The 20612-nt window shown below is 39.2% G+C and overlaps 2 protein-coding genes across 2 annotated transcripts in view; both read right to left on the bottom strand.

Annotated features, from left to right (window-relative positions):
* Nucleotides 1–10671, bottom strand: part of gucy1b1 (guanylate cyclase 1 soluble subunit beta 1) — a 90885-nt gene extending 80214 nt beyond the window's left edge. Inside the window, exons 1-5 of the mRNA XM_056265115.1 lie at nucleotides 10476–10671; nucleotides 9991–10064; nucleotides 8135–8235; nucleotides 7733–7851; nucleotides 6685–6882 (exon numbers count right to left, since the gene is read on the bottom strand). Of these exons, the coding sequence (XP_056121090.1) occupies nucleotides 6685–6882; nucleotides 7733–7851; nucleotides 8135–8235; nucleotides 9991–10064; nucleotides 10476–10478 (495 nt within the window). The 5' untranslated portion in view covers nucleotides 10479–10671. The remainder of the gene's footprint in view (nucleotides 1–6684; nucleotides 6883–7732; nucleotides 7852–8134; nucleotides 8236–9990; nucleotides 10065–10475) is intronic.
* A 2037-nt stretch (nucleotides 10672–12708) lies between these two features.
* On the bottom strand, nucleotides 12709–20344 carry gucy1a1 (guanylate cyclase 1 soluble subunit alpha 1). The gene is made up of 8 exons (XM_056265114.1): nucleotides 19763–20344; nucleotides 19507–19565; nucleotides 19025–19113; nucleotides 18225–18940; nucleotides 15973–16458; nucleotides 14791–14934; nucleotides 13931–14085; nucleotides 12709–13457 (listed from the first exon to the last, which is right to left on the bottom strand). The coding sequence occupies exons 1-8, from the start codon at nucleotides 19994–19996 to the stop codon at nucleotides 13286–13288; spliced, it is 2055 nt and encodes a 684-aa protein (XP_056121089.1). The 5' UTR covers nucleotides 19997–20344; the 3' UTR covers nucleotides 12709–13285.
* Between the last annotated feature and the right edge of the window lie 268 nt (nucleotides 20345–20612).

The following is a 20612-nucleotide window of genomic DNA, read 5'->3' as shown; positions in this document are numbered from 1 at the left end:
CGGCAAAGTTGATTAATAGCTGATGTTTTACCTTTTTGAGATTATCTGCATGGGCCTATAAGCATGTCCGCTTTATTGACAAAAGTGCTACACAAGTGCTCCAATTGTCTATTAAGGCCATCCTTAAAAATATTTTGGTTTGCAGTAACAGCAAAAAAAAAAAAAAAAGGGTCGGTAGGTAGGTCTATATATTTTTTTAAGATTCAATGTAAAAAAAAAAAAGGATAATTTTGGTCATGGTGATTACGTCGGTATGAATTTAAACAAATTTGCATATCGTGACGTCACTGACTGGGTCTTCAACCCATGCCTTTGGGCGCACCATTGCGAACCTCATTCTGATACAGGTTATAGACCACAAACAATTTGAAATCTTTGTCAAAAAAAACATATTTATTGCATTAATTCCAGCTGCATTCATTTGGAAAAAAAAGTAGCCACTAGATTTCAATGAAAGTGGATTTTCAGAGGGAAACAAATAAATTAAAATGACTAATCTCACCAGCGCCGCGCCGACCAATAAAACAGCGCGTTTGGCACCATTCGTTTACATTTGAACCATACTGTTACAAGCCCCCTTTCTGGTCTAGGGGCAGGAAAGGAGGGTAACAAAAAGTTGCAGGGAGAGAATGGGAGATTTGACCCATAAACATCTGCTATTATTAACGGAAATCAGTGAGGTCAAATGGCTAGGCGCATTGTAGGAAACTATAGGCCGATTCAGTAGTCCTGACATATTATGGAATGGTCGATTTTCTTTTGTGCAATTTAGTACATTTCGGTATGGGATGTGCTGTTTTATTGGTCAGCGCGGCGCTGGTGAGATTAGTTTGCGCCGCTCTGACCATTGGCTGGCGCAAGCAAACACTTCTCCCTGCGCTGTCGAGTCTGTCGCGACTCGGCCCATTGAGCCACGCAGATTACAAGTCAGCGCAGCGCGAACTCTGTAACACACCGCGCCGTTTCGTCCCCCTTTCGGTGTGTTTGGCTTCCCATACTTATGTGTGTTTGTTTGTCAGAGCCTGCAGTTGCTGTGTGACGCGCGTTCACGGTGGGCATATCGTGACGAGCTGGACGCGCTCCGAGAAAAGGCCGTTAACATCGATTCCCTATTCTCCTATTCCCTATTTGACCATTAAGAATTTCGAATAATGAGCGACTAAATGTAGGCTTATACAGACGTATTTCACAAGCAGCCGCGCCGCAGCCGTCATCACCGAGCGCGAACCATTGACAGTAAATGAAACGAAGCGAACGCACAGGCCATAGTGTGACATGCGTAAACCAATGGTGTAAACATAATCATAATAGATGACGCCACGGGTTTTTATTTAAAAGAAAGAACGTAGCCTACGCAATTTATATTCACAATACTTACTATAATATAATTTATATTATTTTATTGCATTTGTATTAGTTGTTTGAAGAGTAAAAAAAAAATCGGTCGGTCTTAATGCAAGTTTACAACCGGCAAGTCGGTTGGACTAAAAGGGGAAAAATAATAATAATTGGGTCGGTCCTAATTTGACAGGGTCGGTCGGGTTACGGCAAACAAGAATATTTTTAAGGATGGCCTAAGCAAGTAGCTTACAGGCTGGGCGTGAGCAGCCCCAGCCGTCGAGCTCCTCATATTTGCGCAACAGAAAGAGAGTGTTTCATCTCGTGCACCTCCACATAAACACGGGAAAAAGGCGCAACACTCTCAGTCGAAGTCGTCTAAGTCGAAGCCGGATCTGAGGACCGTTCTTCAGGCGAAGAAGACTTCGGCTCAAAAAAAGAGGTCTAGATGTCACTGGCGTCAGACCTGTGAGGACAGCCCCGACCGAAGCGGAGCGGTGTACACCTCAGAATACGGTGCCCGTTCCACTTCGGGGTCCTCACGGGACCGCTCTGCCAACCCCGTCACCCTTGGTGCTTCGGGGCGCAGCGGTCTCCAGCGAGTCGCTGATGCTATGCTGCGGCACTGCATCGGTTTCGCGCCCCCTGAGGGGGGTTCTAGAGCAGCCAGTTCAGGTAGTTCCTGCCATTATGTTTCAGGCTCCAGAACTGGCTGTCTCGTTCATACTAGAGACCAGCCTCGAGAGGCTGGTTCCCTTAGTAGATTTTCTGGCAGCGTGGAAGCTACTGCCAAATATTTCTCGTTGGGTCCTGCGGATTGTAGAGAAAGGATACAGAATCCAGTTCGGTTCTCGTCCTCCTCGCTACAACGGGGTGTTGCTCACTGTAGTGTTTTTACAGCCGTTATTTCATTGTTCCGAAAAAGGATGGAGGGTTGCGTCCCATTTTAGATCTTCGTCTGTTAAATCGTTCAGTACAGAAACTCAAGTTCAAGATGCTGACACTCAAACAGATCGTGACTCAAATCAGATCCGAGGACTGGTTTGTCACGATAGATCTGAGGGACGCTTACTTCCATGTCTCCATCCTCCCTCAGCACAGGAAGTTCCTAAGGTTTTCTTTCGGGGGCAAAGAATACCAGTATCGGGTACTTCCTTTCGGTCTAGCTTTATCACCCCGCACGTTCACGAAATGCGTAGATGCAGCTCTAGCCCCGCTCAGGCTGCAGGGCATACGTATTCTGAACTACATCGACGACTGGCTGATTCTAGCGGAATCAGAGCAGTTGGCGGTTCGGCACCGAGGTGTTCGTTCTCGCTCATATGCAGATGTTGGGGTTGAGGCTCAATTCCAAGGAAGAGTGTGCTTTCTCCAGTACAGTGAACCACTTTCCTTGGTGTGGTATGGGATTCAGTGACGATGCGGGCCACTCTATCGCCTGTTCGTGTAGCTGCTATCCTGGCAGCCACAAAAGAGCTGAGGCTAGGCCAGTCACGCACTGTAAAACAGTTCGAGAGACTGTTGGGTCTTTTGGCAGCAGCGTCCAACGTGATACCTTTTGGCCTGCTGTACATGAGACCTTTTCAGTGTTGGCTCAGGACCAGAGGGTTCTCCCCGAGGGGAAACCCACTTCGTATAATTAAGATCACGCGGCAGTGTCTCCGCGCCTTGGTTATATGGAGGAAACACTGGTTCTTAACCCAGGGTCCGGTGTTGGAAGCTCTTTGCCATCGACTGCGATCTCGACAGATGCTTCCCTCACCGGCTGGGGAGCGGCAATGGAAGGCCGCTCGGTTCAGGGTCTGTGGAGGAGTCATCATCTTTCTTGGCACAAAAATTACCTGGAGATGATGGCTGTCTTCAATGCGTTGAGGCAATTCCTCCCAGACCTGAGGGGCCATCATGTGCTCGTCCGTACAGACAACACATCGGTGGTCTCTTATCTGAACCGTCAGGGGGGTCTGCGTTCGCGTCCGCTTTGCAAGCTGGCGCACCAGATCCTCCTGTGGTCTCTGGGGAAGGTACTCTCCCTGAGGGCAGTGTATATTCCTGGGGACCAGAATATTGGAGCAGACATCCTGTCGAGGCAGGAGTTGAGGCCAGGGGACTGGAGACTCCACCCCGAGGCGGGGGAGAAAATTTGGGAGTTTTACGGCCAAGCAGAGGTGGATCTGTTTGCGTCTCAGCATACGACGCACTGTCCACTTCGGTTCTCCCTTACTCACCCAGCCCTCCTGGAGCTGGATGCTATGGTGCAGACGTGGCCGAGGCTACGTCTGTACGCATTTCCCCCTGTTGCTCTGCTCCCAGGAGTTCTGGAGCGAGTCCGCCAGTAGCGGAATAAGCCTACTGCTAGTACCACCATGCTGGCCAGGTCGGATCTGGTTTGCGGACCTGATCCATCTCTTAGACGGTCCTCCCTGGGAGATCCCGATCAGGAGCGACCTTCTGTCTCAGGCCGGGGGCACAATATTTCACCCCCGGCCAGAGATTTGGAACCTGTGGGTTTGGCCTCTGAGGGGGCCCAACTCATAGAGAGTGGTCTCTCAACTGAGGTTGTTGAGACCATTCTAAGCTCCAGAGCTCCAGCTACTAGGAAATTATATGCGCTTAAATGGAGAGTTTTTTCTGTATGGTGTCACCGACATTAGTGGGATCCGGTTAACTGTTCTGTGAACACAGTACTCGAGTTCCTGCAGGAGCGCTTTAAGTCAGGTCTATGTCCTTCCACGCTCAAGGTCTACGTGGCGGCCATTGCGGCTTACCACGCCCTGGTGGGGGGTACATTGTTGGGTCGAGACCCCCTGATTACACGTTTCCTTCGTGGCACATTGAGGCTGAGGCCTGCAACTCACACTAGGGTGCCAGCTTGGGATCTTGCTATAGTATTAGAAGTCCTGTCTAGGGCTCCATTCGAGCCCTTAGATTCGGTTTCAGAGAAATTTCTTACCCTTAAGACTATCTTTCTGCTAGCTATTTCGTTCCTTAAGAGAGTTGGAGATCTTCAGGCGCTTTCGGTTTCCCCCACTTGCGTTGAGTTTGCGCCGGGGATGGTCAAGGCATTCTTATATCCAAAACAGGGATACGTCCCTAAGGTGCCAACCTTGATTCCGAGGCCTATTGTGCTGCAGGCTTTTTGTCCTCCTCCTTTTACATCTGCGGACCAGGAAAGGCTGAACCTCTTGTGTCCAGTGCGAGCATTAGACACTTATGTTCATCGGACATCTTCATGGAGGAAGTCCGACCAGTTACTTATTTGCTTTGGATCACCTAAAATAGGTCTTCCTGCTTCTAAACAGACGGTTAGTAAGTGGATAGTTGAGGCTATTGCACTTCCATACGAGTACTCTGACCAGCCTTGTCCTTTGGCGGTGTCCAGAGCTCAGAGGAGTATGGCGGCCTCTAAAGCCTTACTATTTGGGGTTTCTCTTCAAGACGTTTGTGATGCGGCAGGCTGGTCCTCACCGCTCACATTCGTTAGGTTTTACAGCTTAGACCTGGATGCTGCCCCAGGTTCTCAGGTGCTTAGTGCTTAGTTACAACAGACTAACAGACTAGTATTCTCATTCCCAAAGCGTCGTTGACGCATCGCGAGTTCCCTCGAAAGGGAACGTCTCAGGTTACGACTGTAACCATAGTTCCCTGAGAAAGGGAACGAGATGATGCGTCACCCTGCTATACTTCCTGCATCCCAGTGATCGGCTTGCTTCGGCAATTTTTCGAAGCTAATGCCGGTTTGCACCGGATGTGCTTTTATCCCTTCCTGGTCATGACGTCACCCGCCCGTGACGCTCATTCTTTCCATTGGACTAGTTGACATAGATGCTTCAGACGCATTCACGCTGTTCCCAAAGCGTCGTTGACGCATCGTCTCGTTCCCTTTCTCAGGGAACTATGGTTACAGTCGTAACCTGAGACGTTAAATGCCTTCATAAAATAAGCTTCATATTAAATTGCATTACATTATATTTGCTTTTTTAAATCCTTCAAAAATTAGCACCATTTTAATGCCTTCAATGTAACCTTGATTTACCTTTTTAAAGAAAATTAAGGATTAGTCCAAATGATTTTTTGTGGTAATTAGCATTATGCCACAAATGTTGTTGATTGAGATTAATTTGTATTGAACTGTATTGAAATATTCCTTTTAAGAACAAAAAAGACAGAGTCTAATGGTCTCTTGTGATTCCAAACAATTTCATCTTAAGTGCTAAGAGCCCAGGGTCAGTGAACTCATTCCTGTCTTCAGTCCTTGCAGCGTTTAGACTAAGCAAAAAGAAAGTTACAGCTTCAAGTGTGTCTGAGTGTTTAATAAAGGAGAATGTTTAGTGCATTGAGTATGAGTCAAATACAGAAATAACTTTTGGAATTTTTTACGTAATGAAGACACTCATTGCAGTGTATCACTGTTTTCTCTTTAGAAATATCACTGAAAATGATATTTTCAAAAAATATAACCCTAAAAGCTTTTTATTGTAGACATCATATCAGCTTGGGCTGAATACAGAGAAGCTGTTGTTTTTTCTCTCTCAGCTTGAAGTTAAGCCCATTTCACTGACGTCAAATCGCTGTCTATTTGCCCTGCCGTCACCATGACGACAATGGCTAACATTTTTTTTTCAACAAGTCAGGTGTTGCATTTCGAGGGTCTGTCGATTGGACTCCCTCATTTCACACTAAGCCCAGATGGAGAGAGAAGGACGGAAAGAGCAGTCTGCCATCTGGGGGATGATTAGCTCTTATTGGGAAAGGGTTTATTTGAAAATAAGGCAGAGAGTGAAGCACGGTGACAAAGGATAAACCGCAGGGAGTTCATCACGTTATGTATCGATGAGCCTTTCTGTGAGAATGAGACTAAATCTACTTCTAGTCTACTTCCTGTAATGTTTTGATCATTGCAGATTTTTGCACTTACCTTAATGTTTATGTAAAAATACTATTGTGTTTTTAAATATATATGTCATTATATATATAAATTAAGATTTTTTTGATTTTTTTTTTTTAAGTATCACCAAGGATGCATTTATTTTAACAAAATGTATTAAAAACAGTAATATTTTGAAATATTAATACTATTTATTCTCTCTCTCTCTCTCTCTCTCTCTCTCTCTCTCTCTCTCTCTCTCTCTCTCTCTCTCTCTCTCTCTCTCTCTCTCTCTCTATCTATCTATCTATCTATATTAATATTAATGTATAATCAGACCTGTCTTTTGATTAGGGGTATAAGAACTGACCAAAGGACCATCTTTGCAACCAATCTGAATCTGCCAGGCTAAAGACAATTCAAGGAACAATGCAAAATCTATATGAGAGGGTAATCAATGGACAGGCACAGAAAAAGCAGACCTTCATCTCAATCTCAGTTCCATGAATCTGCTGTGCAACCGTCTTGATGATGCCTATGACGATGTCCTGAAGACCTTCTCTCTCAGAGTAATAGTGTAGAATAAGGTTGTTCCCTTTCTCTGCATCAGTGCAGCGGAAGGATGGCGCGCGCATGCCGGGGTAGATGGTGCCCAGATGGTCATGCAATGCGTCCAGATTCTGAAGGAGAGAACAAGATGATCTTAATGTGGAGATGCAAAGAGCAGATTTTTGCTTAGCTGGAATAAGTGAATGCAAGGAAAAGGGGTGTACTAAGTTACATGCAACTCAATATTTAAAAAAGTAGTGAAATCAATCTAGTCATTTAAAAAAAATGAGAATCTAAATTAGGCTGGCAGCATCACACTCAAACACAAATTTACAACTAATGAGAAATTCACACTATATGATTAACTGCAGTAATGAGTTTAAATGAATATTTAAATACAGAAATAAAAATATAGAAATACATTATTATATGTATTTTAAATATATAAATAATAAATAATGATAAAAAATAATACATTTAAAAAATACATTACATTTTTTTAAACTAAGCTGCTGAAAAACAGCTAAGCTGCTGAAAATGAGTGTCTGTTGGCTAAACTCACTAACACCATTAGCTACAGTGATGTCAAACTTTTCTCTCATTTTTAATTTTGGCATTCACTATGAACTATGGACAGCATAGAATTTCTCACAAAATAAACCAAATAAATTACATTCTTTGAAAAACACGATCTGTAATTCATATTATTACTTCAGAAATTGGTAGTGAAAGGACATTAAGGATTATTTCAAATGTATCGCTGAGGATGTTATTGTCAATTCTGACACAAAACATACCATTTCCATTGTTCAATCTAACAAAACTGACCCAGTCTATTATTATTTTTAACTATTCTAAAAATCACCCTCACAAAAAGTACAGTACATGCAATGTGTGAAATAGAAAACAGACAGTGTTGCTTGCGTCACTTCCTCGAATTGCTGCTACTGATTTTGGGTGATAAAAACAGTAGCCTCTTACTTGTAAGAATTCACGGACATTAGAGCCCAACACTCGGAGAATGGTGTCATAGCCAGATTCCTGACAGAACTCAAAGAACATTTTCCCAAACATTTGCAAGATGCCTCCAGCATCTATTTCTAGTAGAGAAGAAATCATATTTAAATCAACAAGGAAAAGAAAAATGATCATCAAAAACATCAAGTACATTTTTACATTCAAACTAAGTAACTTGTTACATTTATTGTATAACACCAGTTAATCATGATATTGTTCTGCATCAACCTGTGAACTAATATAACCTTTATGATGAATCACACCTGTTTAAATAACACTTAAAAATGATATATTTAATTAATTAATTTAAGTTTTTAACTAATTATTATCTCCATCCTTCCAAAAAATAAAAATAAAATAACTTACTCAATACTTTGCTTGCAGCAGCCACAAGGTCATATGTTTTGGCATCTTCATAGATAATTCTGACCAGAAACTGTCCTTCTACATCAACCTGGGCCTCTCTCCTGAGAAAAAAAGATAATATGAAATATTAAGAACATCAAGCAATTACTATTACATTATCAAATTAACAAAAAAATATATATATTAATGCCTAGAAATTAGAAATTTAGAATTTTTCAGGTAAAAAACATGTGATTTGCTTGACCATATTACAAAACTGAGCTGAAAAAATCAGCATTGACCAAGAATGACCAAAGAGAAGTTCAGTCAAAAAGTTGAACCAGCCTAATAATAATAGAACTAGAAACATCATTAATCATGCCTGGTACACTGCACTGAGAGATGCTGCTAACCTTATTGTGATAATACTGAACCTCGATGAAAAATGCTGCAATAACTGAGTCCAACTACTTTAAAGGAGTAGTTCACTTTCAAATAAAAATGTCCTGATAATTTACTCACCCTCATGTCATCCAAGATGTCCATGTCTTTCTTTCTTCAGTCGAAAAGAAATTAAGGTTTTTGGGGAAAACAATAAAGGATTCTTCTCCATATAATGGACTACAAACAATGGTTTGAAGGTTAGGGTAAGTCTCAAATGTCAGTCTCAATGCAGCGTCAAAGGCTCGACACGATCCCAGCCGAGAAATAAGGGTCTTATCTAGAGAATCGGTCATTTTCAAAAAAAATTAAATAATAACAATATACTTTTTAATCACAAATGCCCATCTTGTACTATCTCTGAGATGCGCCATGCATTACATCATCACATTGGAAAGGTCACGCATGATGTAGTCGGAAGTACTACCAGTGTTTACAAGTTTGGAGTAGGAGGACCGTTCAAAGTTATTGTCTATTGAATGACACATATTTATAAGTATTTGTGTCAGTTTATTGTTTAAAATGGTCCTTACGTGTGCATATCCTGGATGTTTAACGATGTCAAGCGTGACCTTTCCAACGTGATGACGAAATGCGTGGCGCATCTCAAAGATGGTACAAGACAGGCATTTGTTGATAAGAAGTATAGAATTTATTTTATTTTTTTAGAAAATGACAGATCGTTTCGCTAGATAAGACCCTTATTTCTCGACTGGGATCATGATTCATGTCGAGCCTTTGAAGCTGCATTGAGACTGACATTTGAACCTTCAAACCGTTGGTTGCCATTGAAGTGAAGTCCATTATATGGAGAAAAATCCTGGAATATTTTCCTCAAAAACCTTAATTTCTTTTCGACTGAAGAAAGAAAGACAGACATCTTGGATGACATGGGGGTGAGTAAATTATCAGGAAATTTTTATTTGAAAGTGAACTAGGCTAATACTTTAATGTTGCCAGAACATTGAGTGAGACTCAAGCTCACGACTTGAGCCTAAACAGACTCTAAAACATATGTTTACATTAAGCACAGCTGTGACTTGACAAGACTGCTCTTAAAAGTCATGTCAAAGAGCTGGAGGAAGTTAAAATAAAGCTGAACTATTTGTGCAAGAGGAAAAAGTTGTACGCATGTGACCTCACCCCACGAATTGTTATGCGCGACTTCTCATGCTCTGAGTCTGAATTAATGAAAAAGTGCATCTGGTAGTAAAGGCTGGGCTATCACAACATCCTGAGCTATGATGTAAAACATTTATTTGGAAATGCAACTACTTTTTCCCCTATTTAGGTATTGAGGAAAAAGTGCTGGGTAAAAAATATAATTGTTGAAATGTTATTTTATTTCAGTAGCTTAAGATTTCAATTTAAAAAAAAATTGCCAGTGTCATTGTCAATAACACATTGATGTAATATAGAAGTACATTTTAACTCACTTGATGTCCTCCCACACATCTGGACCATAATTTCTCAGCACCAGAAGTTCCAGTGCGTGGTTCACAAAACCGTACTGTCAAAAAAGAGAGAGAGATACAAATGTGAAATACAAATATAAAATGTCTTTATCTGTGACTATACATATTATAATGCATTAATGCATCCTTCTACCATTTATATATAGCAGAAGAATGCATTGTTTGCTTTATTGCTTACCAATTCAGCCATCTATTTAAATATGCTGTAGTGCTTTTAGTGCGTAAATCAAAACATGAGCTGTGGTTCCCTGCACAGGTTACATTTTACCACACAATGAGGCAACACAAATAATTATTCACCTATAATACAGAATTACATATTTGAGTAATGCCTTACACAGCGATGATACTGTAACGTTAACTGCAGAGCAAATATTTAGGCTGCGTGAATAGTGGTAAGAAAACAAATACAACACAAGTACAAACGCATTCATATTGCTACATACCATGTTTCGATTAATTCGCCAATCCCTTTTCTGGTAGATTAAATCACTAAACACCAGAACTGACAAACCGTACAGCTGTTACGGTTGAAACCTCCATTCCTGAAACGAGCTCATTGTTATTGACAGAGGATGTAGCCAACGGGAGCGCGGGGATGCAGAGACTACACACAGCTGGCTCTCGCTATTTGCATTTCGCTAGATCCCGGATTCAGGAATTATTCTACGTTGACGGATTGTCTTATGAATATTGATTACGCAACATGACGTTTGTCCAGAAGACCTACCTGATTGGCTGCGAGGTAGACGTTAGTAGGTGGGCGCTAGTAAACTGGCGAATCAGCGATTCCTACTATGGTTGAAGACCTGGTAAATAAATATTAATTAGGTTACGTCTTGTACGCTCCGGGTAGGTTACCAAGCAACTCCAGCATGACCTTATTAATATTCATCGACCAAGTGCAAGTGCAATGCAAGCATTGGAGTTACTTAGAAAGATCGTAAGATTGTTATTAATCGAAATACTTTTTTTTTTTTTTATCAAATTAAGAAAAAGCTTTTATAATTTTTTATAGCCTAAAGACGTTGGAATTTTTACAGCCTTGATAGTCATCATATAAAATGGTAAGATATTCAATTTCTCTAATTTTCTCTAATTACAGTTTTTCTCAATTGCTAAAACACAATTTCTGAATCCTTGCTCCTTTTTCTGAAAACATTAAACACAAAACCTCATCTTCAAGCACTATTTACAAAACCTCTGACTCTTCTTGCAAAATGAAACTTTCGCCTCAAAACAGTTTTACTTGTGTTCAAAATCAAACACTGCTCTCAAATCATAGACAAAGTGATCAAAATGATATACACTATTAAGCAGTCAGTAAACAATACACCAAAAAATAGAAAACACATTGTTCAAAACATACAGTTCTCGAAAGATATCTACTGACGGCTATTCTGTTTGTAGACTTACCCGTGACACATTACTGTACCATCAAAATTTCAGGGAGAAGTACATTTTTAATCTTAAAACAAATTTCATATTTGTCCGTCATTGTCTTTTGATGAATGAAAACATCATAGTAGCGCAAAATTGATCAGAAATTACTACTCTGCTTTGCTCTTTTGCAATTTTATTTGTTCTTCCTCCTTGTACCCCTATTTTTACAGTACAGTGCCCTGCATCTCACAAACTTCTCCTTTGTCAGTTCTATTGTTTGATACTGTAATGCTTGTTCTTTGTTGATATGAACCTGCAAGTGCAACCAGTAAAATCTATTGAGCATTCAGTACTATAACAAATGGTACTGTTACAGTAACGATGTTCGGGGCCATATAATTTGTTCATTGTACAGTATACAGCCTACAATGCACTGTACTACAGTATACAATACTAAAAGGGACAAAAATCAAAGGAGTAAACGTGATCAGTGTGCTTCTTCTTGTCTTTGGGCATCATTTGAAACAGGTTAAATCAATGTTGAGTGGTTGTGTTCAATCAATGACATTTGTTCTCTATTTGTATTTGATCATTGCCACTTGTGTTTACCAGTATGGATGACGTGTGCATTACAGTGCAGAATATGTTTTGAGAATGAGAATGTGTTTAGCGTTTTGCTGAAAAGTCTAAGTAAGATCTGCAAATTGTGTTTTGCCATGTGAAATAGTTTAAGGTATTGACAACAGACTGCACAATTAGCTAAATGAGTTCAGGCAACTGAGAACTGTGTTCAGCCAATGGGTTTTAGTGTTTTAGCAATTGAGAAAAACTGTAAGTGCTAGCAAATGCAAATCATTTGAAACTGAATGAGTCAATTTTGGGTTTTGTAGGCCTGTTCTGAGACATTTACGGAAGCTAACCTTTGTGCATTCCTGTTTATAAAATGCTGCAATTATAATTCTTATAAATGTTACATTATATTTCAACAGTTTTATCGGTTGTAATATGTATAATAGTGATGAATGTAGAGGCAAAATGAAATAAAAAAATGATATGATTGTGTGAAATGGTGGCTACAGACAGGATTACCCCTGATATACCACCACATTGCTTTTTATAAAGCATGGATTTTAGGAAATACCCCACATGACCCATGTTCTGTTAAAAAATGTTAAGACAATGTTAAGAGACCGAACATTTTAGGATAATGCAACAGTGTTATCTTTTGTGTGGTCTCTCTTTCACTCATTTCATGGAAAGAGCACGTGGCATTGAAACATCAACAACAAACCAAACTTTCAATAAAGCATGTTTATTACAGATCTATTACAATACAAAAGAAATGTCACAATGTTTAGTTCAAGAATGATTGTGGATGGGCTCTGCTGAGGTGATGCTTTACTGTGTGCATTTCTTCGCCTTTACTGTGTACTACAATGATGTGCTCTATTCAGATTATTGAAATGATACTTGTTGTCCTTAGACTATAAATGATTCACTTTCTTGACTCTATAGCGTTTAAAGAAATCAATTATTATAGATACAAATGTGGATGACATTCTTTGCTTTTTAGATTTTTGGTATACAGTTAGGAAGTCAAAATAAACTAATTACTTTATTAAAACAGTCCAGCCGATCAAAATTACAGGACTCATACTTAACGCCACTGTGAAGAAAAACACAGTGCTCAATGAAACCCTTCTAATGAGTGTTATTTGATAGCTTTTTGGCAACATTCAACAGTTGGATGATAAACTACCTCTGGCTCAACTAAAACGATACACAGAGTGACAAGCAGTATTACTGTTTCCACTGTAACCACTGTTTCCACTGTTTCCAGCATTCGTTGTCTGCTCTGAGATATTTTGTGTTTTCATCCACTGGGCTGAGTTTCCTCTGTAGCACAGCCTCTGGAAGCAGCACTTGTCTTTTGATCACGAGCCTGGAGAAAGTAACAAACTCCAGGGATGTCAGTGGGGAAGTTGGGCGGAAGATCCTCTCTTCTCCGGGGGATAAGAATGAACTCTGGACAATCTTTTAACAATCTGAAATGAGAGAGAAGTAACAAATTGTCCTAAAGCCCACTTGCAGGTATACACAGTAAAACTGTTAGTGATAAATCAGCTGTAACAGAGTGGATTATGAGGAAAATACTTATACATGTTTTGGCTCTGCCAGAAAGTATTTAATAAGGATTACTGTATCTTGTTATTCTTTCTTAAACATAAAAAAAACACAGATCCATTTGATGGAATGTTCCTGGACTTCGTTTATGTAAAACTAATATAGTGGCACTTCATTGTACAATAAATAACTAGCTGTTGAGCTAATTTATGTGTACAATTACAACTCATTTTACTCCCACTTAAAGATTAAATACTTGTTTATATCTCAAAACTACAAAAGAATTAGAAACATGCTGATTCAAATATAATAAAAAAACATTTAGTCAAACAGACTTGCCAATATGTATTATTTATACAGAATAAACAAGCAGGACAGTTGTCTCTGTTTATACCTGTATGTGGTGGGACTGACGTTAATCTTTCTTGGCAGGCTACAGGACTCAAACTTATTGGCTAATGTGACATTATTGCCAAAAAGGCAGTATCGTGGCATTTTAACACCGACCACACCTGCCAAAACCGAGCCAGAGTGGATCCCGATACGCATCTGAGAATAAAACAAAGCAAGCACTCTGTTAAAAAATTAAAAATAGTTTTTCTTCACATCTTTCTTCTCAAATTTTCTTTTTTCAACTCCTTTATTTCAAACCATGTGTAATATTACTATTTCTGAGCCTCCTGACATCTCCTGATGTCTATTGTTTGCCAATACATTTCATGTTAAAACGATGAAAATACAGACGATTCAACCCAATCTTCAAACCAAACATAAATATTACTTTTCTGCAAGATCATTTGTTAAGATAAAAATTATCATATTTTTATGTCTAAAGCAGCAGTATTCGTATTCTAATTCCAATTCTGATCAATTATTCTGGGTGACAATTGCACTGTTATGAATAATATGAACATACCTATTTTGGAGCCTAAAATAGGATACATTAAATGTGACCTTTCAAAAATTATTTTCATTGTAGTGTGAGGGTGTTTGCACAATAATGTACAAGCATTCATGTGTAAATGAGTCACGCATCGATTTTATTCTACCATCGAACATTATTGTTGAAAGAGTTGCATTATTTTGTTTAATATCTGCAGTCTAGTAAAGGTTTCCATGACAAATGAGAGAAATTTAAATAAAAGAATAAAAGACAATAATAAGTATATTTGACTCATTACATATTATTCATGCTATAACTGTATAATATAACTCATAATAAAAAATAAAAATAAAAACTGATGAAACACTAACCTTGATGATCTCCCCCATGGGAGTCATGACCTCATCCGACAATTCCATCATCTTCAGAGCCATGAGAGCAATCTGGACAGCATGGGTCGGACACTCTTTGTGTAATCCTCCAGCTACACAGTACGCATCGCCGATGGTTTCCACCTTGAACGCACAAATGAGGACATATGAAAGGTTATGAGAGCAGAGTGCTAAATATTTCATAACACACCTCTGAGTATATTCAAGGTTCATGGCTGCCGTAATATTCTGAATTGCCTCTCTTGTGACATTCATGTATTAGTTCAAATCAATTAACAGAACCGATGTGCATTTAGACAACAATTTAATTATGATTAATGAATCATATTATATTATTACATAATTATTATTAGATCATATTATATATATATAATTATATATATATATATATATCAGATCATAATTTTAATTATTAAAAGCTCACCAGTGCATTCCCAACCATGCACCGGATTAGGTTAGCTGACTATTTGATGTAATTTTAAACAAAAAAGAAATAAAAAATCATCAGTTTCTTACAACGTGAAAGCAGAAGTTTCAGTGTTGAAAGTAAGCTATTTTGAAACCAGCTATAACAAACTAACTTTACGTTAACAAAATGGAACAATTTTGACAGCTTGAGAGACATTAATTCCCTGTTATTGCACATTCAGTATGGAAATGTTTGAGACACACATCATGAACCAGCTGAGATATGTTGGGAGAAGCCAAGAGAGGAATCTATTTAAGGATATAGCTGTCTGTAAGAATGTAAGCAAAGCCAGACACTAAGCTAAACTTTACCTCCACTGTCTTTTACAAGAAATTAATCTCTGCTGCATGTGTATGGGAAATTCTGCTACAGATTACATTAGCCAACCTCCCAGCACTTTATGAGCCTGCATGTCAGAAATTATGAAAAATGAAAAAGATTTCGGGTGAATCCCAAGGGCCCCTAGATAAAGTTAAAAGAACATATTTTGCAAACTCCAAATAAAAAAAAGCCCCTTTTTTGCTACTTTGAAGCTAAAAGACCAAAAAAGGTTTCAATACACTATGCCAAAAACAGTCGAACCAAAGGACTATTCATCCATGAAGAATTCAACACTTATCAGTAGTGAGTAGCAGTGAAATGTTCTACACAGTGTTATTTATTTGTTCGGACCAAAGTACAATATCACTCACCTTATACACATCCAGCTCACCGCAGTGGTGATCAAACCTAGTGTAGAGCTCACTGAGCATGTTTACCACCTGCATGGGCGTACAACGTGAACAGGTTGCAGTGAAGCCCACAATATCTGAGAACAGCACGGTGACATGATCAAACTTTTTCGCCTGCACAGGAAGTCCCTGCCACAAACGCTGGGCGACGTTCCCTGGGAATATCGTGAAGAGCAGCTCTACCGTTCGCCTCTTTTCTTCTTCCAGGGCCTGGTGTGCCTGTTCCAAGGCAGCTTTGGCTTTGCCCAGGCGTTTTTTTAGTCCATCTTGGGCCTTGGTCTGCTCCCCAACCAGAACAACATCTCGTAGTGCATTGTGGATGGGAATGTCAGAGAGGTAGAGGCCCCGGCCTGTCAACTCCTCCAGCTTATCCACACACGGAGAACCGAGGAAGAGGAGAGCACTCATTTCTGACATGAAGATCATCTGCCCCTTCAGGTCCATATGCTGAAATGAGAGGGTTGGGAGGATGGGAATTAATTCAGAGGTTTGGACAAGTTTGCTATAAATGTGACCAATGTATATTAATATATTATGTTAATACATTTTTTATAATACATAATTTAATCAAGGCACTTTCATGTTTATGCTTACTATTTTATGCATTTGCGAACTTGTATGAATTTGTACGATCTCATTCATACGATTTCATTCAATCTGCTTAAAGGGTTAGGTTAGGTTTAGATGTGTGGTTATGGATGGACTTTTACTTGTTCTAAAAAAAAATTTTTGGACAAAACAAATTGCAATAATTCATATGAATTCACCACCAATTTTTACATTTTTTTGCAATTTTCTCTTGAGAACGGGTTGAATATAATGTAATTTATCTTGCTCAAAGGGATTTGATTTGCACTTAGTTTACACATTGTTTTGAAGTAAGCTTCTAAACGTCATCCTGACCCTACCACCCACCTAAGTTCATAGTTTTGTTTAGGGAAATGATTTCTTTGCTGGCTGATGTCCATTTATCTTATTTCAGTCAAATCGTATAGTGTACACTGGAAATATTCCATTTTTGTATTGTATACCCAAAAGATCTGACCTACAAATTATGTGGGATATCATAGGGGATATTTGTTTTTTTATGACCCTAGAAGTTCAAATAAACTATCAAAATGTTTTAGATATATGAAAGCACTAAACTTGGTTAATTTATCTGATAAAATTATTTGGCAAAAAAAGACAAACTACAGCTACAGGTTTTATTTAAATAATATTTAAATAAAAGGTGAAGATATACATTTTCCAAGGTCGGACATCACTTTCGGCTACTAGTGTAAATTAATTTGAGTTTTTGAAAAGACCCAAAGCATAATATTAACTGATATTTAGTCTGTGTAAATAAAATGAATGTGCCATTCAGTGCAGTATTTTTTAATAAAATAATAATATCTTCCTCTATTTTTCCAAAAGATTACCTATTGGGTAAAGCTGAAATGAATTCTACTTGATATAGATAAATGTAACAAATAAAGGAAAGCACATTAGACTAAACATTATATGAAACATGGATCCAAAAACTCCTTATAATGCCTCCGTGCCATCAATGTATATTATGTGTACTGTTTGTTTCTTAAATTAATCTAGATATTAGTTTGCTGTGCAATTCCTTTCATGTGATCAGGTAGATCTCATTAATTGTGCCTTTGATGGGCCTTCCACGTCTTGACATTTGGCGCCATGTTCATGTCATTGTGGTACAGGACTTTATTGCATTGCCCTTATTATACTGATCATCTGCAACCTGATATTTGCCAATATAAATTTTCCTCAACCACCTCATAAAAACTCATTTCAGATCAGCACGAAGATAAACCTATGAGTAAAAATCCTACTAATTACTTTGTACTGATTAGTTAAATCATGTTGTGCTTTTTAATTGTCTAATCAACATGAAACCCAAAGCAGTCTTTGATTCTTCTTATTCTTTGATGCATGTCGATGTGATAAAATGACACATAGACCTTCAGAGGTTCACATTGTGAATGCAAACTTGCATACATTGCATTCAAAGTTGCAAACATAGATGTTTTTCCACACTCTGTTTAGCTTGTCTCAGCTAAGCTAAGCAATAAGCTTGACATTTTAGAAAGTCCCAGGTAAGCAGTTTCACACATAACTGGTGGTCCATTGTTAGCATCAGCATTTCGATATATAGCATGCAAGGCCACCCTTATGACAGAGGGAGAAAATGGAAAACAAAAAAATACCTTTCCAGGGCTGTCAGCAGAGCTCGCTCCATGATGTTTCACCCGTAGCACGAACTGGGTGTTAAGCATGGTCAAAATATCCTGGAAGCTGGCTCGTATCTCGGGTGACACAATGGCAAAGTGCTCATTGAAAACGGGTCTCCTTTGACCATCTCTGTATCGGCCAAGCCTCCTTCTCAAACCATCTCCAATCTGCATCAGGACCATTTCCTGATCCAGGAGAACGTGGAAGGGAAAAGTAGAGTAGAGCAGCGAGAGGGGGATGTCTCCAGACGAGTGTGTCCTCATGGGGCTTGGTGTGAGGCTCCTGCCATCTCTCACTACCACCGAGTACAGCAGATGGGGCTGATGACTGGCCTGTAGAGCACCACTGTCTTTACCCCCAACATCCATTCTGACCTCCACCCGTGTGCAGTAGAGCAAACACGCTGCCGCCTGGATGATACCCGAGAAGAAGAGCTCAGTGGTGGGGAGGGGGTTGAAGTAATAGACTGTCAGGAGTCCTGGATCTTTGTCCAGGCAGAGGATGGATGCTTGGTGGATGTAACGCTGTACCTCAGGGGTGGGCGGTGTGCTTTGCTTTAAGAGAACATTAAAGCTGTTGAGAAAATCATGGAGAGCTCCCCCCACCACTCTGAGAATATGACCATCCTCCTCATAACAGTCTCGAAACACCTCCAGACCCAGGGAGATCTTTAGTGCATCCATGGGGATACCTTGGATTTAATGTGAAAAATACAATTCATTAAAAATGTAATTAATATTAATGAATATATAAACATTTCAATGCCTCTTCCTACCTGTTTTAAGTGAGTAGTTTCTCATGACATCGGATAATTGGTCGGCATTGTCCAGTGTCTGAGATCCATCAGAACTGCATGCTACAGGGCTTTGGACACATATTAAAATATAGTCAATAAATTAATATGCAGAATGGAACAAGGAGAACAACATCAAAGCACTTTTGAACTTTAGGTTGAAGCCGGAAAATATTATATATTATAATATAATATTATGTTATATAATAATTCACATTGACAACATTATAGAACATATAATTGAAAATATTGTATGTAGTATAAATATAAAACAATGTGGAAAACAATAATGAAATACTTTGTCATAAGAATGAAAACAATATTCAAACGATCTCTACAACAGTAAATGGTCGACAAATTGTCAAAATTAAAAATAGTATGATACAAGGACAATATTATAATTCATTGTCAACATTAACAGATGTAAGGCAACCTATTATAATGAAAGGGAAAAAACATCTTACCAACTCATGTCTATCTGCTGTTTCATAACTCTGAACAATGCATTTCGTAATTTCTCGAACTAAAAGAAAAAAATAACATTTTATATAGCATAGCATATCGTGTGTGCATTTGATAATGTAATTATTAACTGTCGTTTGCCTTGCACATTTCTCTTTGGGCGCTTGCAAGCAAAACCCAGAAATTAAACCGATTTTCCAATCCAACGTATTAGAATCTGCTGCAAAATATCATCAGGTGAATTAAACATGAATTTACCTCCGGGCACACCAGCTTTCGGATGCTCTCGCCCAGTGAATGCAGATTAACTTTGCTCCGGCTTATTTTGCGTCTGGGCAGAATGTTTGCGATATTGCCCTGCACCTCTCTGGATACTGGCACAACATTCACCGCATTGCTTTCCTCAAAGTCCGCGGGTTCCTCTTTTCCCACGACCATAGAAAAGGGGCATTCACCCGAAATCTTAAGATCCTTTAGTTTAGCGCAAAACATAATTAGCAAAATAGTCCTCACCAAACATGCAGCAAAAATATCTACATTGTGAATATCCGACTGAGACCATTCATGCCCATCCGAATACAGGATAGAAGCATCCCAATAGGTGATGGAAAAAATCTCAGCCCAGCAAGGAAATATATTTTGCCCGCGCGCACACGTCTTATCCAGGACCAAGCTATTTCAAACTTATCAGCAGCTATTCCGCCTGCATACAATATTCATAGTAAATTACAGGAGCAAATGATGAGCCAATGATCATTAAGTATGGCCAATCACAAGCACTACTGGAAACCTCCAGCTAGCCAATGGATGCACTGGCAGCCAGAGCTCCTAAAAGATGTATAATACTCGTCTGGAGATGCGTGATATTCTCTTGGAGATGCTGCGTACCATGCGGATCATCCAATGGATTGACTGGTTATTTTAGAGGACTGCCGTTCTGCACCGAGTGTTTGCTCGATCCTCAGCTCATTTGATATGCTTTTAGCGACGTCTAGCAAATATTTAAATGTCACATACTGTATAGTTTAACCCTATCAGTTGGATTATTATGCAACATCACGTTTTATTTCATTCGGATTCCAACTGAAACGTTTCCAAAAGGAAACGC

The sequence above is a fragment of the Rhinichthys klamathensis genome, unplaced genomic scaffold, assembly GCF_029890125.1.
Source record: "Rhinichthys klamathensis goyatoka isolate OS25496 unplaced genomic scaffold, OSU_Roscu_1.1 h1tg000229l_1, whole genome shotgun sequence".
NCBI classification, from domain to species: domain Eukaryota; kingdom Metazoa; phylum Chordata; class Actinopteri; order Cypriniformes; family Leuciscidae; genus Rhinichthys; species Rhinichthys klamathensis.
Note: the sequence above shows the minus strand (reverse complement) of the source record. Positions and strands in the feature narration are given on the sequence as shown.

Coding starts and splice junctions, on each gene's coding strand:
- gucy1a1 (XM_056265114.1), bottom strand. CDS start 19,996: ATGTTTTGCGCTAAACTAAAGGATCTTAAGATTTCGGGTGAATGCCCC. Junction 18,941..19,024: donor AAACTACTCACTTAAAACAG/GTAGGAAGAGGC, acceptor ATTAAATCCAAG/GTATCCCCATGGATGCACTA. Junction 14,086..14,790: donor CCATGGGGGAGATCATCAAG/GTTAGTGTTTCA, acceptor TTTTATTCTCAG/ATGCGTATCGGGATCCACTC.